The sequence below is a fragment of the Oncorhynchus mykiss genome, chromosome 9 (assembly GCF_013265735.2).
Source record: "Oncorhynchus mykiss isolate Arlee chromosome 9, USDA_OmykA_1.1, whole genome shotgun sequence".
NCBI classification, from domain to species: Eukaryota; Metazoa; Chordata; class Actinopteri; order Salmoniformes; family Salmonidae; genus Oncorhynchus; species Oncorhynchus mykiss.
In genome coordinates, this window is record NC_048573.1 from 42731299 (window position 1) to 42748880 (window position 17582).

At 38.6% G+C, this 17582-nt stretch overlaps 1 protein-coding gene across 6 annotated transcripts in view; it reads left to right on the top strand.

Annotated features, from left to right (window-relative positions):
• Positions 1-16455, top strand: part of foxp3-1 (forkhead box P3-1 protein) — a 48803-nt gene extending 32348 nt beyond the window's left edge. The window contains exons 1-14 of one of the 6 annotated variants that reach the window (XM_021614385.2): positions 2261-4764; positions 5327-5386; positions 10955-11115; positions 11695-11772; positions 11967-12087; positions 13147-13333; positions 13481-13585; positions 13685-13772; positions 13926-14000; positions 14152-14299; positions 14494-14570; positions 14855-14956; positions 15071-15192; positions 15372-16455. In XM_021614385.2, coding sequence (XP_021470060.1) covers positions 10963-11115; positions 11695-11772; positions 11967-12087; positions 13147-13333; positions 13481-13585; positions 13685-13772; positions 13926-14000; positions 14152-14299; positions 14494-14570; positions 14855-14956; positions 15071-15192; positions 15372-15429 — 1314 coding nt within the window. In that variant the 5' untranslated portion in view covers positions 2261-4764; positions 5327-5386; positions 10955-10962 and the 3' untranslated portion in view covers positions 15430-16455. 6 annotated transcript variants of the gene reach the window in all.
• The last annotated feature ends 1127 nt before the right edge of the window (positions 16456-17582 follow it).

A 17582-nucleotide genomic window follows, 5' to 3' on the forward strand; every position in this document is an offset into this window, starting at 1 on the left:
AAAGATGTTGTGTAATGTTTACCATTGGGTAGTTGACCGATCAAGATTGTTTTACAATAATGGTATTATATGACCTCAATATTATTATACTGGAACTAAAAAGGCTCAAATCCATCTGCATTACTCAATGTCAGGTCCGTACAGGCTGAACCACATATGAGTATTACCAAGAAAAGTATCATTATCTAACTTTAACATGAACTAACTGAAATTTGATGAGAGTTATACAACTAGGCTGAGTTCTGAAATAAGTTTTAGGACAAAACGAAACAACATTTGGTCAATCTGCATTCTCAGTCAAAGCCTTGAATTTAAAAAAATAATCATTACCAATAGATGTAATTAATTGGTGGTATTTTCATTCATAAAGCATCAATAGATTTTTACAACACATTATTATTTTATTTATTTTGTGATATCAACAGATATATATCAGTCATTTTTGATGTATTTTGTTGCTTTAGTTTCAACATGTAACCAGGGACTGCAGATAAACTATTGGTTTTCAACTAATAGATTTGTGATGATGAATTAACATACACTCTCCTCCATATGTATTTGGACTGTGAAGCTAAGTGTTTTAATTTGGCTTTATACTCCGTTTGAGAAAATGTTTCATGAGACGACAGTACAGATTGTTTTATTTGAGGGTAGTTTTTATAAATAACAGTTTTACCGTTTAGAAAGGACATCACTTTATGTGTCTTGTCTCCCCATGTGAAGAAGAAGTCATAAGTATTTGCAAAAATGTACTTATACTGTATTAAATTAGTTAAAAGTTTAGTATTTGGTCCCATATTCCTTGCACACAATGATTACATCAAGCTTGTGACTCATCAAACTCTTTGGATGCATTTGCAGTTTTTTGTTTTAGTTTTTTGGGGTTATATTTTGCCCAAACATTTGCCATAACGCACTTGCCTTTCGTGAACTAACACTCACACTTGACTTTTTTCTACAAGCACTGGCTTTGCTGATACAGTGCCTTCAGAAAGTATTCATACCCAATGATTTATTTCCACATTTTGTTGTGTTACAGCCTGAATTCAAATGGAAAATCAACTTGAAAATCTTGAAAATCTATGGCAAGACCTGAACATGTTTGTCTAGCAATGATCAAGTAGATTTAAGTCAAAACTGTAACTCGGCCACTTACCACATTCTTGGTAAGCAACTCCAGTGTAGATTTGGCCTTGTGTTTTAGGTTATTGTCCTCTTGAAAGGGGAATTCATCTCCCAGTGCCTGGTGGAAAGCAGACTGAACCAGGTTTTGCTTGAGGATTTTACCTGTGCTTAGCTCCATTCCATTTCATTTTTATCCTGAAAAACTCCCCAGTCCTTGCTGATGACAAGCATACAGCCACCATCATGCTTGAAAATATGAAGAGTGGTACTCAGTGATGTGTTGTGTTGGATTCTCCCCAAACATAATGCTTTGTATTCAGGGCATAAAGTTAATTTCATTGCCACATTTCTTGCAGTTTTACTTTAGCGCTTTATTGCAAACAGGATGCATGTTTTGGAATATTATTCTGTACATGCTTCCTTCTTTTCACTCTGTCATTTAGGTTAGTTTTACAATGCTGATCCATCCTCATTATTCTCCTGTCACAGCCATTAAACTCTGTAACTCTTCTAAAGTCAACGTTGGCCTCATGGGGAATTCCCTGAGCGGTGTCCTTCCTCTCCGGCAATTGAGTTAGGAAGGACACCTGTATCTTTGTAGTGACTGATTGTATTGATGTACTATCCAAAGAGTAATTAATAACTTCACCATGCTCAAAAGGATATTCAATGTCTGCGTTTTACATTTTTACCCATCAACCAATAGGTGCCCTTTATTTGTGAGGCATTGGAAAAAATCCCTGGTCTTTGTGATTGAATCTCTGTTGGAAATTCACTGCTCAACTGAGGGACCTTACAGAATATTTGTATGTGTGGGGTACAGAGATGAGGTAGTCATTCAAATAATGTTAAACACTATTATTGCACACAGAGTGAGTCCATGCAACTTATTTTGTGAATTTTAAGCACATTTTTACTCCTGAATTTATTTAGGCTTGTTATATCAAAGTGGTTGAATAATTATTGACTCAAGACATTTCAGCTTTTCATTTTGAATGAATTTATAATATAATTCCACTTTGACATTATGGGGTATTGTGTGTAGGCCGGTGACAACAAAATCTCAATTTAACCAATTTCATATTTAGGCTGTAACACATCAAAATATGGAAAATGTCAAGGGCTGTGAATACTTTCTAAAGGCGATGTAACTACTTTATTGAGAAAACACGTACTTACTTTATCTTAGCTAGGTGAGACAACCACATCTATCTTAAGATGAATGAGTTGCTCTGAGTATGTGCGTCTGATATATTACTAAAATGTTTTAACATTTTTGAATGTAAATGCAATAGCAAGTGAATGGTGAATGATGACTGGAGTCATTTTCTTTCTAAGCGAGTAGATAAGATGTTTCTGACCACTTCTAAATTAATCCTGATAATGCCATGATTTAAAAAAAATCATGAATGAATCTAGAATAATGATGAGTGAGAAAGTTACAGAGGCTACTACAAAATCTCTCACCCATACCAATAATAGAGGAGGTAAGCATTTTTTGGGGTATGATCTTTGTGCCTCTGTAACCTTCTCATGCATCATTGTTCATGATCCATTCATGATTATCCATAATCATGGTAGCATCCACATAAATGTAGAAATGTTTAGAAACATCCTCTTTTCTCACAATAAAAGTGACTCCAAAATGGCAAAGTGACTCTACAAACTCAGTTCCTACTGGGCAAAACATCATCCAAAACACAACCGAAACATACTGCAAATGCATCCAACAAGTTTGTGGAGTCACAAGTCCTTGTGTTCAAGGAATATCAGACCAACTACTAAACTGACCAAATACTAAATACTAAACTGAGCAGTTTAATACTCTGTAAGTGAATTTGGCCAAGTAATTATGATTTAAAAAATACACATCATGACATTAATTGAGAAAAGTTATGAAAAACAACCCCCACAAAGGTTTTTTGTCAAAGCCTGTGTACAGTTGTTATCTAATAAGGGGAATGTTTGTTAAGATTAAAAAGGAAATTGAGATGCTCAAGCAGACCGCTTCCTTGCAACCTTCTGTGGTGTATTTTAGATAGATGACCTTTGAGAACCTGAAAAATAACTCTTCAGAACAAAGTGTTTTACACCTGCTTAGAATGTCATACTTTACCTCGCGCGGGCTTCCCCGTTGCGTAATGGACTATTTTTTCATTGGTTATGTTAATGTTTCCTCTGTAAAATGCCTCGTTAACCATTTTTGGTGGTGATGCTGGTAGTAATGATAATGATGATTATTATCTTTATTACAAAATAAAATAAGTACAGCGGACACAACAACAGCAAAACAAATCCATTTCTCACAAGAAATACACCTTTTGATGTCACTATCACAATTGTAATGTTGATAGTTTCATATACTGCTCATGCTATTAACCTTTTGAGCATACATGTCATAACGAGAAAAAATGTAATCTTACTTCAGCTCGTCATGATTAGGACACACCTGAGGTCAGCAACCGCCCGCTCTAGCCCCCTATTACCACTCCTCTGCTTCTTCTAGAGATCCTCACACACGAGGAAAGTTTAATCTCAGACAAAACATTTTTTATTCCATGATGAATTACATCCAAAGATGTAAGGATGCAAATGGACAACATATGACTTTTTGAACGTCTTGTCAGCAACTATCCTTACAGTATGTGTGGTCAGGAGTGACAAAATATGTGGTAAAAGATGGAGCAGTCTGGGTCCTTGCTCTGTTCCTCCGCAGACTGAGGTCGGCGAGAAAGTGCATAATTTCATTGTTTTCCCTCAGATTGTGTGTTGCGTTCACACGAGAAGACAAGTTTCAAGTAAATGTGTCTTGGTACACATGAGAAATCGTACTCCTCAGCATAGCCAGTCCAAGACTTAAACAGGGGTAAAAGTAGACCTAGAAGAGTATTTTAGCAATGGAAAGTTATTTAACAATGTGGTTTGGAGAATGTGTTGGGTAATTGTAGGGTTTAGAGCCTGCCGATATCACTGCGGACTGTTTAGGCCCCTCAGGGTCATGGTGGGGCATTGCCTTTGTAACAGAGGTGGTTCAATGAGCCATGCTTGCATGTTGAGTAACTTTGTCGGAAACCTAAAGACTTGCGCTAGCTTCCCAAGCTTAGGGTTTAGCTCAGTGAGCCAACACAATTTTGTGGTGCGCAGACGACCAGGGCTGCAACCGAGACGGTCCCATCGGTGCCAGTCATTCAGTTGATGCCTATTAGCTGCTGGGGTCATTGTGGAGAGGGAGACGAGGTCCTGAAGACTTGCGAAAGCTCCCCAAGCTAATGCCTAGGTTTCAGACCACCGGGCTAACACAGACAACCCAGATTCATTTGATTTACACTAATTCAGTACAATACGGTGGATCACATAATCAACAATCACAAAACAAACAATTTCTGTGCACTGCCATTGTGGCTTGTAGCATTTATTTGTTCTGAAATAGGTTGTGTTTCAGACTATTGAGGGTAGGGTAAGTCATTTATGCTTATTTGTGTGAAACCTGTTACAGCGATGTAGGACATTTCCATTTCGATGGCAGGCGTAAACTTTTTTCCTACTGTAACTTCCAGGTATAAATACAGACTGGATTCTGGCAAACACACATTTCACGCATCTGTTCCCTCTCTCACACGTTGCTTGTGACATTTTCAGGTGAGTGTTGAATGAAGGGGATCGTGATTCTGCCTTATTCATGCTCTCTGTAATCTGATTGATTTCTCTCATCATGGCTGTCCATTGTGTTGACACACAGTGAAATTATACAAGGCCGCATGATTATGTTTAGTCTGTATCAAGATTTTTTTTTAATGTAGATATTGTGAAAGTTACCTGAATACGATGTGTTGGAAAAGCAAAAATAAGATACTATTGGAGGAGATTAATGTTAACATTTATTTGTACCTTAGACAAAACACGCTGATAGGTTTTGGTCTTACTTGCCTAACAAATGAATAATTAATTCTGAAATCAAATATAATTGTTTTATAGCATCAAAGAAATATACTTTTCATAAACATTTTTATAGTTATAAACATATTTTAATAAACATTTCCTTTTCAACATTTCTTTGCTCTTACCATAACCTGTTTCCCCATTACAGTGAATATTGCTGGTAGTCTGTGTTCTTTTAAACATAATAAACTTCAAACATCACTTGTGGAATACTACCCCCTCTCTCTGACATTTGTTTGCTTTTTTTTTCTTCATTTTCTAGCATCTCATCCTCTTAAGAACAGGAAGACAGAAAGCGAGCAGGAGATACGGAAGGTGTAAGGTGAGAAAAACTGTCTGTTTTAACGTGTGACCTTTACATTTTAGGAATGTACTTCTTTGCTTTCAGCTAGAGTTGCCAACCATTCTGAGATCATTCAGTGGACAAGTGTCTCCCAAATTGGGGTGCGTGTCCCCAAGAGGTACGTACAGTACGCAAAACTCAAGACCATGGTGTAATCTGGTTTGGTGTCATCTGTAATGGTGGATTGTTTGTAGCTGTGGTGTATGAGCTATTTTATAGTGTAGTCTAATGATCATGTACCTTACTTCTAAAAGCGTACAAAGTATCGATGCTGTATATCAGTTGGGTAACACAGATTGTAGGCATATAGCAAAAGGGTGAAAGGGGAATGATAGGTCTTAATATTAAGTAAACACAACTAAGAAAATAACTTTGTTTGTAATGACTGCTTTAGTGAGGAACCTGTTAAAAGGTGTTAACAGGTGTAAAAGTAAGTGTTTAAAGCATCACTAATCATATAGGCGAAAACAATCCAATCTTTCTTCTACACATTTTTTAAGCATTATGTTCAAGATAACTTTTAACTTCTCATTGAATGGATTGTTCAATGACAACCCAGTCGACACAATCCTAACACTGGGCACATTCATTCACAAAATTGAAACGACTTTGGTATGATATCTATCACGGTTAGGGTAGATTCATTTGAACTCACTATATTCAAGGAAATAATTGGTGAAAAAAATGTAATAATTGAAACTGAAATATCTATGCGTTACTAAAAAAATGTACAATCTCATTGTGAATGTAATTCTTAAAAATGATTTGGGTTTAGACCCAAGACCTGATATTCATAACATGATGGACTGTTGGTGGATTGAAGTCTCATGATGCAAAAAGGTCATTTGTGACGAATCTGTGGGCTTGTCCAGAATTAGTCTTTTATCATTAAAGGATACTGGGATTTAAAAAAACTTATGTCAAGAATGTGTACCGGTATCATCACATGTTGCTGTGTCATCAAAATGATCATACATTCAGATTTTTCTGATGGTAGTCAATATCTGTACTTTGTTACCACAAAAAAAGCAAATTATGGAATATGGTAATATTTTCGGTACCACAATGTCAAAGACGATGAATCACTTTACAGGAATTACACTGTTATACTTTGGTCTTTCAATTGTGTTACTTTTGATCTGTGAGAAAACCAGAAAGCCTTTTCTCTCTATGAATATTTTTTTTGTCAATATAAAAATGTAAGTATTGAGGCTTACACTACAATCACAACATGCATTTAATCTGCAAATCACCAAAATATTCCAGGTAGATTAGGTTTTTATTCAGTTAACTTAATTAAAAAATCAGATTAGGATGAACAGATTAATACAATAATAAATTTTTTGTATTGTAGTTTATAGAATAATACATGTAGGTCAAATTCTGGCGAAAGCCAATAGTGATACATAGTTATAAATGGAAGCTCCGAGTCAGTGTGACATGAGTAATCATGAGTAGTAGTTCTATCTCAATTGCTTTTTATTTGTATTTAATTGTATTTGTACTATTAGGGATCTATTCTACTATTAGGGATCCCGATTAGCTGTTGCCAAGGCAGCAGCTACTCTTCCTGGGGTCCAAACACATTAAGGCACTTACATTACACTAAAAAATTAAAATAAAACAGTACATCATATAAAAGTATTACCCCACTACATATCTACAATACAAAATGTATAATACCACCATACAACAATATTACAATGTACGTGTGTGTAGAGTGAGTGCGCTAGCGTGTGTGCATATGCCTGTGTGTGTGTGTTGTTTTTTAAAAATCAGATTTTACTGCTTGCATGAGTTACTTGATGTGGAATAGAGTTCCATGTAATCATGGCTCTGTGTAGTACTGTGCGTTTCCCAAAGTCTGTTCTGGACTTGGGAATTGTGAAAAGACCCCTTGTGACATGTTGTGTGGGGTATGCGTGGGTTTCTTAGCTGTGTGCTAGTTTGAACAGACAGCTCTGTGCTTTCAACATGTCAATACCTCTCGCAAAGACAAGTAGTGATGCAGTCAGTCTCTCCTCTACTTTGAGACAGCAGAAATTGACATGCATGCCATTGATGTTAGTTCCCCATGTACACTTAAGGGCCAACCGTGCTGCTCTGTTCTGGGTCAGCTGTAATTTGCCGATGTCCCTCTTTGTGGCACTTGACCATATGACTGGGCAGTAGTCCAGGTGTGATAAAACTAGGGCCTGTAGGACTTGTTTTGTTGATAAGAATGTCAAGAAAGCAGAGCAGCACTTTATTACGGGCATACAACCTCTCCCCATCTTAGCTACTGTTACATCAATGTGTTTTAACCATGACAGTTAACTATCCAAGGTTACACCAAGCAGTTTAGTCTCCTAAACTTGCTAAATTTTCACATTATTCATTAGAAGATTTAGTTGAGGTTCAGGGTTTTGTGAATGTTGGCCCAAATGCAATGCTTATAGTTTTTTAAATATTTAGTTTACTTTTTACTTGTCAGTGCTATCTGGGATCTTTGGGACATTCCTAACCCTAACCTTAACCCCTATCCTTACCCTAATCCTAACCCTAACTTTAACTCTAACCTTAACCCTTACCATAACCATTTAAAATGTCATCTTTAATGGGGTAGGGACATCTCAAGGATCGCAGATAGCACAGGCCATTCTAAAACTGACTGCAGCTTTTTGTTAAGTGATTTTACTTGCTGTGGTAGCTGACGTTTATAATGTTGAGCCATCAGCATACATAGGCTCACAGGCTTTACTCTGTGCCAGTGGCAGGTCATTGGTAAAGATGGAAAAACATAAGGAGCCTAGACAACTGACCTGGGGAATACCCAACTCTACCTGGATTATGTTGGAGAGGCTTCCATTAAAGAACACAAAACAGCAACCACAAGCTTCTTATTATGCCGTCCGTATATGTTGAGTGCCCTTCCCTATAAGTATGCTGAAAGTCAATTGTTGATTTGTTTACTCTGTAATAGCATTGCATCTGGTCAACCCATTTTTTTCCAAAAGTTTACTAATGATTGGTAGCAGGCTGATTGGTCAGCTGTTTGAGCCAGTAAAGGGTGCTTTGCTATTCTTGGGTAGCCAAATGACTTTTGCTTCCCTCCAGGCTTGAGGGCACACACTTTCCTGTAGGCCTAGATTGAACAAATGGCAAATAGGAGTGTCAATATAGTCCGCTATCATCCTCAGTAATTTTCCATCCAAGTTGTCAGACCCAACATTTCTGCAACTACCGCCCCCTTACAAGCAACGTTTGAAATATGTTCTACCTTCTTGTGGCTTTGAGTCAGTGACTCTTATCACAGAATGAAATGTTACATTTGAGAAGTTAAACAATTATTTTTTCATCTCTTCCACACTCACTTTACGGAATTCAAAATTACAATGCTTGTATTTCATAATTTGGTAATTTTTTAATGGATGTGTAGGTTCAGGGTTTGTTTTTGGCATGTCATGCTTAAATTGGCTAATCTTGCCAAATAAAAAAAAGATTAAAGTAGTTGGCAATATCAGTGGGTTTTGTGATGAATGAGCCAACTGATTCAATGAACGATGGAGCTGAGTTCACCCTTTGGAAATACAGAAGTTGGACATAAATGTTCAAGAAACATCCTAACTTTGTAATATAAACTGCAATATGTTTATTTAATTTTATTGTCTGTAGGACTGGTATTATATGACCATCAAATTGAAAGTTAGTCTTCATGCTTATTTTGCCATTTAGATTAATTCAATAATTTTGGACACAAATGTTAATGTAGCTGTCTCTAAGTCACCACCACAGTATAGTATTTACTCAAATCTATTTTTATAAACGTTTTTCTTCTCATTCAAAAAGAAAAGTTGAATTAGAAGAAAACATGTTATAAATTAAACATAATATAATATTGGGGGGGGGGGGGGGGGGGGGAAATCATATTCTGTTTAATACTGTCCTTTGTGGATCAAAGATCAAAAAGAATGATTACTCTGCTTATAAATTCCTTCCTCCCCTACTGTAGTGTTATAGGTCAAAGAAAGCGAATCTACAAATCAATATCACCCACAGGTTCCTTCCAAAGCGCCAAGATCAGACAGATATTTTAGATATGGAAGCATAGTGAGTAATAAGAAAACTCACTGAGAAAAAAGTTTCAATATGATACAGAAGGAATAACTTTCCATATGTAGTTGATTGTAAATATAGCATTTTGATAATCAAACCCAGTCCTAGACTATAGTAAAAGCTGAACGTAATTGTCCTCAGTTGAGAGAAGTGTTGTAAGAAGTGTTAATATATCACAATGTTCTACTTGTAATGTCATTGTAGCACGTCCATTCATCAAATCACATCCTACAAACCTGTGTGACATAAACGTGTACTGTAGCTCTCAATTCCAAATCCAAAAGATGTGCTTATTCATTTACTGCCTGTTTTATGTGACTTGATTCAATTGTCACTGTGCATTACAACAAATACTTTGCTTTGATCTGAGCTTTCTGTAAAGAAGAAATGTTTGGTTTTGCTAGTGAAGTGGAGATAAAAGTGAGAAGCCACAAAGAGCTTCAGTACTTTCTCTTTCTACTGAATTCCTGTTTCCTCTTCCTGGGTGAGAGCGTGCATTTGCAAATGTACACAGTGGTCACCCATAGACTTTTAAACATTTGAGGTATAGAGTTCTATGAGGTTGCCTTTCGAAGCTCTTGGGTAGCACTTTATTTTACAGTACAGAAATGACCAGATAATTTACATATTTACCTAAAAATGACATGATGTAATTACACGTTTGTTTTTTTGCGGAGTTTTAACAGATTTTGGTACCAAGTGGTTCTTTCAAGCATACTAAGCACAATAACGTAGCCATTGATACCACATTATTTTATTCTAAATACAAGGTGAAGGCCACTGAAACAGTATCAGTACCAGTACCAGTACCAGTACCAGGGGTACGAGGGGAGAAAAGAATTGGAGCACCCTCTCCCCTTCCCTCTTTCCTGTGCTATATTTTTGAGATACCTGCTGCTATCAGCTTCATCTCTGTACCCTCCACTGTCTGTGTAGTCAAAGGTTGCACCTGTGCACAACCACAAAATCTCTCAGCCCAGACTGTGTTTGAACTCCTCTCCCTTTCATTATGTCTGATAAAGGAACAAAGATAATATGCCTCCAAACCTGTAGCTGTCTAACATTTACCAAAGAGCAAATTTGTATCCCACCTCACTCTCTCTATTCTCTCTCTCTCTTTCTCTCTCTCTCTCTCTCTCTCTCTCTCTCTCTCTCTCTCTCTCTCTCTCTCTCTCTCTCTTATTATATTATATTGTAGCAATATGTTGTTTTAATGTCATACATTGAACAATATGCTGGACTGAATACAACATACCCTTACAAATAGGAACACACCTACATAATTGGTGCCCTGTGTGGAGATGATCTATTGCGATGTGTGTTTATTTTTGATTGTTTATGTTGTCTACACATTTGCAGCGTGAGAGTCAACCTTTATCCACCACCACCCCTGCATTCCTAGGGGTAGCATGCACTTAGCACTAACCCTCAATTTCTGCTCTTCTGCACCAGGCCCAGGGATGCTACAGACTGAGAGTGAGAGGTTGAAGAGTGGGCGACTGAACAGTGGGCGACATCAGCAGCAGCGAGAGCAGCGAGAGGAGCCAGACGCATGTACCCAGCCCAAAGATTCTGCCTCACCTCAGCTCTGTGCTCGTACCTCTGTTACGCAGGTACTGGTTGAACTGTTACTGTGGTTTCAAGCCAAATTTGCCAAAAAAAATAATCATACATAATGAATAGTAAAATAAACATGAATTGAAAGTTAAGAGCTCAAGCTAAAGTGTACAATTGGTTTCATACCGTTTGCTTTTTATTTATTTGTTGGTCTACAATTTTTTTGTATAATAATACTAATTTAAGACTATTAAAGCTAGAATCCATGAAAAATAACAACGCCACACCCAGCCTCTGTTTCAATAAAAAGCTGAGGGATGGGCCTAAAGAAATGGAACCACTCAAATTCATAGACTATGCTATGGATGCAAGGACCGGCCATCCATGATATCAAAATGACAGTTTTAACCATGTTTTGAGGCTATACAGTGGTTGTTTACATTTACTTTGTTGAACTCAGCTTATCAGGCCTTAATAAGTTTTCTTCAAGAATCAATGGGTAATTGTTAAGTCCAAACATTAATGTTGCAACTAAGGATTCTAGCTTGGAGGAAATATTTATACTTTCGTTACATGGAATATCTGTTGTCCTTATAGTGAGAGGAATGATGTAAATACATGTCCATTATTCATAGATGGGCTTCCCATTGATGATTAGACCTGGAGTTTCACTTATGGCCTCGTCTCAGCTCCAAAGCATATTGTTACGGCAGGTATGATATTCCTTCTTATGCCTCCTATTATAAAGAGTTTCGATGCTCTATTCTGGCCTGAGATACATGTAAACCCATACATTATTGTTTCAGTTTCACTGACATTAGCACAAGAAAGTTGCTTGTATTTGCTCGGAGAACTCCCTGCTGGTGAAAAGGGATACTGTAAGTGCCTTGTTGTGTGTCCTCCCCAGTGTTCCAGTGAGGAGGAGGGGAGATCGCTCCTGCAACGGGTGTCTCTGTGCCCCCAGTTGAGCCAGCACAGACCCTCTGTTCTACGCCAGGGTGTCCAGGCTGCCCACGTGCGACCGCAGGGTACGCTTTGCGCTGACTGACTCTCTGCAGCCCCCTTGCGTACACATGTTTTTTAAATTGTATTTATTTATTTCACCTTTATTTCAACCAGGTAGGCCAGTTGAGAACAAGTTCTCATTTACAACTGCGACCTGGCCGAGATAAAGCAAAGCAGTGCGACACAAACAACAACACAGAGTTACACATGGGATAAACAAACGTACAGTCAATAACACAATAGAAAAACCTATGTAGTGTGTGCAAATGTAGTATGTCTTAGGAGAAGATCTAAAGCCAGCCTGTAGTCCTAAAAAAACGGAAATGAGTTACCTCTGGTTCGTTCAGCCATTCCTTTGGGGGAAATGAATGGGGAAAGAATAGGGTTTTGGAACAAACTTAGAAAATAAGGTCTGAGGTTGACACAGGCTTAGGAGATCTTATACATTTGGTTATATGCGATAATATCAGTCAGTTGACATGACATTTATGAATTATGAAGCCTTCATGTGCTTTTTTTCATTTACATACAGTCAATGCTTCAAAATGCACAAAAAGTGACGTTAGCTGATGAAGATTATCTCATAGAACAAAACGTATGAGATCTCCTAAGCCTGTGTTTACCACAGACATATAAAACTCCATTCATTTCCCCGTAGGCTTTGTTCCACGGACCATGGCGGTGTCAGTGCTTACTAAAAGACGCCATTATTATTGCTCTCTATAAAACAGCTCTTTATGGAGAAAGACCTACAGTAGAAACACTGTCCATGACCCTCAAGTATAATGGATGTATAGAATCTATAACTAACCCCATAGTTCTGTCCGCTTGGACAGCATTCACAACTGGACCATTAAATCATTGTCAAAACATTTTAATTTTTCCCTCACCCTATAATGTGTGTGTACAGTCACACTTTTGAATGGAAACACTAGCGGCTTTAAAAGCATGGAGTCATTCCATATGTTGCATACAATTCTATACAGCCATTATACTGTACATTATTCAAAGGAGGCTCATGGAAAGTGTATCGAGGTCTTTCTCCATAAAGATCCATTTTTCTCTACCTTCTGCTTCTCCAGCACCATGCACTCTAACAGAGGCCAGTTCAGCTCAGCCCATCTCACTGTGCAAGGTGGAGGTGGACACAGGGAGCCGTGGACAGTCCTCTCCCCCACACTCTGAGCACTCTCCTGGGCCAACTCGTCACCCCTCTCCCCCGAGGACAGCCAGTCCTAAGCAGAGCTCCATCATCACCAGGCAACATGAGTGAGTTCCGCGTGTGTGTGTGCGTCTGTGTGCATGTACGTGCATCTGAGCTTGTGACATGAACAGAAACTGCATAAACAATGCCAGGTTGGTTTGATTGATTGCGTTCAGTCCTAAGTTTGTAATATTCCTCCCCTCATTCTGCAGGGCAGGTCACCCAACCCTAGAGGGGTCCAGTGCTCTGTTTCTCAACGGACTCTGCTGCTGGCCTGGCTGCGATGCAGTATTTGAAGAATTCCCCAGTTTTTTGAAGTAAGTAATGAGCACCAGTATATTTCATTAGTCATTGTGATACAGTTGTGGCGCTGTTGTTTATAGTCATGACAGTGATGCTCTTTATGGTGTTTCCAGACACCTCCACTCTGACCATGGCCATGGAGACAGAAGCATTGCACAGTGGAAGGTACAACAAGACATGGTGCAATACATGGAGACCCAGGTTTGTTCCTGTAGTTCTACATATTATATAGTTTTACAGAAAAACTCCAACTAGTGAACACGGAGAACCCGTGAAAGGTTGTAAAAGCTCCAAGTCCAGCTAAGTGAAAATGTTGCCCTTAATGAACCTTAATGAATCTTCTCTCTTTTTTAGCTGACTGTGGAAAAACAGAAACTCTTCGCAATGCAACTACATCTGCACCTATCTGGACACAAATCAACTGTCTTGGTAACTTCTCTTTTGAATAATTCCCTCAAGTGACTATAGTAACCGGCCATTGTCCATTATCCTGCACTTTTTAAGACAATTTCTATGTTCCTCAACTTGTCCTTGTTGAATGTCTGTGTTGTTGGGTCATGGTCTCTCTCCCTGTCAGAAGGCAGCTTCAGACTGGCCCTACAGGCACAGCCTGTCACTAGGCCTGCCCCAGAACCGAGGTGGAGTGTCACGCTGCACCACTAAAGAGCCAGAGGAGCTGGAGCAGCATGAGTATTGGCCCTCTGCTGCTCCCCACCACCTACGGCCAGGTAACACTGCCCCGCCCCTCCCGCTCTTCTTAAGCCTGAGGGAGTTCCACTCCATTTTGATTCTGAATGCCACTCTGAGTGCATTCCTACAAGTGTTTTACTTGTCTGTTTTGGTGATGTTGTCTTTCGTGTTGCTGTGAAATCTGATCCAAACTCAAGACCTGGTATGTTTGCTTTCGTTGGCCGTCCTACAGATCTTATCCCGAGTGTTGAGTGTTACAAATACAACAACATTAGGCCACTGTACACCTACGCCTGCATGATAAGATGGGTGAGTTGTCTGATTTAAACAGTAAGAGTCTCTCTGAACACTTGTGTAAAAGGAGCACTGTTGGTAGACTGTCGAGAGTCTGGCTGAGTGGCTGAGGAGCACACAGTTTGCTCGGTAGTTCATGCATCCTTGTTGGACTGCAAGACAGCGACAAGTGTGACATTAATATAACATCTGTTGTTTTGGACTACATGTGTAGCAAGACCTCAATCTATGTCTAGACCCCATGTGAGTTGTTTCAATTGCACAAGCATATTGTGAATGTCCACCATGTCTGTCTGCAGTCTATACTGGAGTCTCCAGACAAGCAGCGCTCCCTGAATGACATCTACAACTGGTTCACCACCATGTTCTTCTACTTCCGACACAACACGGCCACATGGAAGGTTAGGCTTCTCCTTGGATCATTATGCTCGCTTTCATATGAGTCCTATATTTGAGTCTTGAGCAATATTAGCTCCTGAACTCCTTACACAAGCTGTATTCATTTGCCGCCACAGAACGCTGTCCGTCACAATCTTAGCCTCCACAAGTGTTTTGTGCGAGTGGAGGGAGGCAAGGGGGCCGTCTGGACAGTGGATGAAATGGAATATCAAAGGAGAAAGGGACAAAAATACCACAGGTAGACAGACCTATGGTCTGGATGTGCTTTCTTGATTCATTCTTAGTTTTGCAGCTTCATTCCAACTCAACAAGTGAGGGTGCTATTGTTAACCCTGTTAATAAAACACAGCTTAACCCACCCATTAACACAGACTTGTTTTTAAAATGGTATTGTAATAATATGAACCATCTTTTTAGGGATCATCATGTGAAATGGCTGGCACCCTACTCCTTATTTCGTCCAGAGGAACCTTGAACATAGCCACCCCTTCAGTGAATGAAAAACTACTGGAAAAGGAAGTCACTAGGACCTATTACTGAATCAAGGTATTTTTTAACAAGGCTGGAGAAAAAGCCCTCCAGGAGGGTTGACCTGTCCTGGTCTACAGTATCTACAGAACCTATCATCACCTTCTTTGTTCAGCAGCAGATGGTGCTACAACATAGCACAGCCCAGGACTCTTTTGCCTCTAGACTCTTTTATTGTGAAGATGTGTGCACGGCTGGAATGGCTATACGTTTTGCAGCATTTGAAAGAAAAATATATACTTAGCAATTATTTGTCAATCAAACTTAGTGAAAGGGTTAACAATTGTTTTGTTGTGTTGGCTACATACCGTATACTCTATCCCACTGGGCTCATCATTGTAAACTGTTGTTTTGAGGGTGGAATTTCAACCATAGGATTAGTTCAACATTTTAATTAATTTTCAACATAGACAAACATTGTATGAAATATAATTAATTTGTACCTTTGAAATAATGTCAGATCATCACTCAATAAGTTAGCCAACAAACTTCTGGCTGATTTATTGAGTGGGTGAATAAAGGTTGAAATCGCATTGATCAACGTTTCTACCAAATATTACCCAAATGTCCACTTAGAAATGAAATTGTGTGCCCAGTGGGATGTTACAGCAAGCATGTACAATTTTACACTGTGTTAAAAAAAATAAAAAATACTCTGCAATTAAATGTATCTTTGATTATATATTGTGGATGTTATCTGTCTAATGAATCTATACCCTACAGGAAACAGTATGACTCTGATATCTCATCAAAACAATGGATCTAACATTCCATTGACATCAAGCTAAATAGTGTCTATACAGTAGCATTTGGTTTCTAAACATCTCTATTGTGTTTTTCTTGTTCCACTGCTATTTATCCATTTTGCCGCAGACCCAGCAGTTGTCCTTCTGTGTGAACCAGGCTTTCCCTAGCAAGTGTTATCCAGTTATTTATATCCAAAGATACTTTTCTAAAGGACAACATGCCTTTATCTGGTGTGCATGGGTAAGCATGAGACTGTTTGATATGAGCAAACCTCAGTCTGGACCAGATCCATGGAAGTTAACGCATGTGTATGTGCTTTCCAAATTCAAAAGTATACTAAAACCATTTAACTGTAATTCCATATGAGGGGGGTGTTTTTGCACATTCCTTTTCTCCCAGAGAGAGAAAAGCATTGCAAATTAGCCCCATATTTTGTTTTAAGTCTGTAAAGTGTCTGCCTCGTCTCTCTCACTCACAATCTCACATCCACAAACCTGCTAGCTCTCAGAAAAGGACCTCAGGCAAGGTATTTTTGACAGGACAAGACAGAGAGAGTGCAGTAAATACGACACATTTCCACTTTTCAGACCTTGATTATACATCTCAGGGCATAGTCATAAATAATAACTTGCAATTGCCTGTTCAAGGCAACCACTAACATATAAAAGTGTTCACCTGTAAATCAAGAACAAACTGATTTCATATCACGATTCACATTTTTACCCATAACAGATACATAGATTCATCAGATTCACATTTTTACCCATAACAGATACATATATACATCATATTCACATTCTGACCTGTACATCCAAAAGGACCATAATAAAATACTGATTTTGCAAGCGAGCACTTAATCGGCGGGTATGTTTGTGTATAAATGGAGAAGTGTACCCTTTGGATAAAATAATTTGGTTCTGTTATCATTCTGTCACAGCTCAGAAATACTGTATGACCTGGTGGCTGAAGTCTTGACAGAGTTGTAGTCCTTTTCCAGCTCTCAGTGTTTTGCTGTTGGGAATTATGGTTTCAAACGTCCCAGACGAGTATCACAGTCCTCCAAGCCCAGCCTACACACTTGAACCCAATCTATAAAAAAATGTTATCCTGTTTTTTATATATATATAACATGATTTATGTCTGATATGAATTCCTATAATGATTGCAAAATATAAGTTCAAAGGATTTAGTTCAGAGAAATGGCATTGTCTGTGTCTTCCCATAAGTGATTCCTCTGTGATGGTGCCACTCAATCTTTGAGAGAGAAGACGCTGTATCTAAACAGAACATAAACAGAAAGCTGGTTTCCATTTCACTGGATGGGGTTGTCCCACCGGAGGCCATGACAAGCTT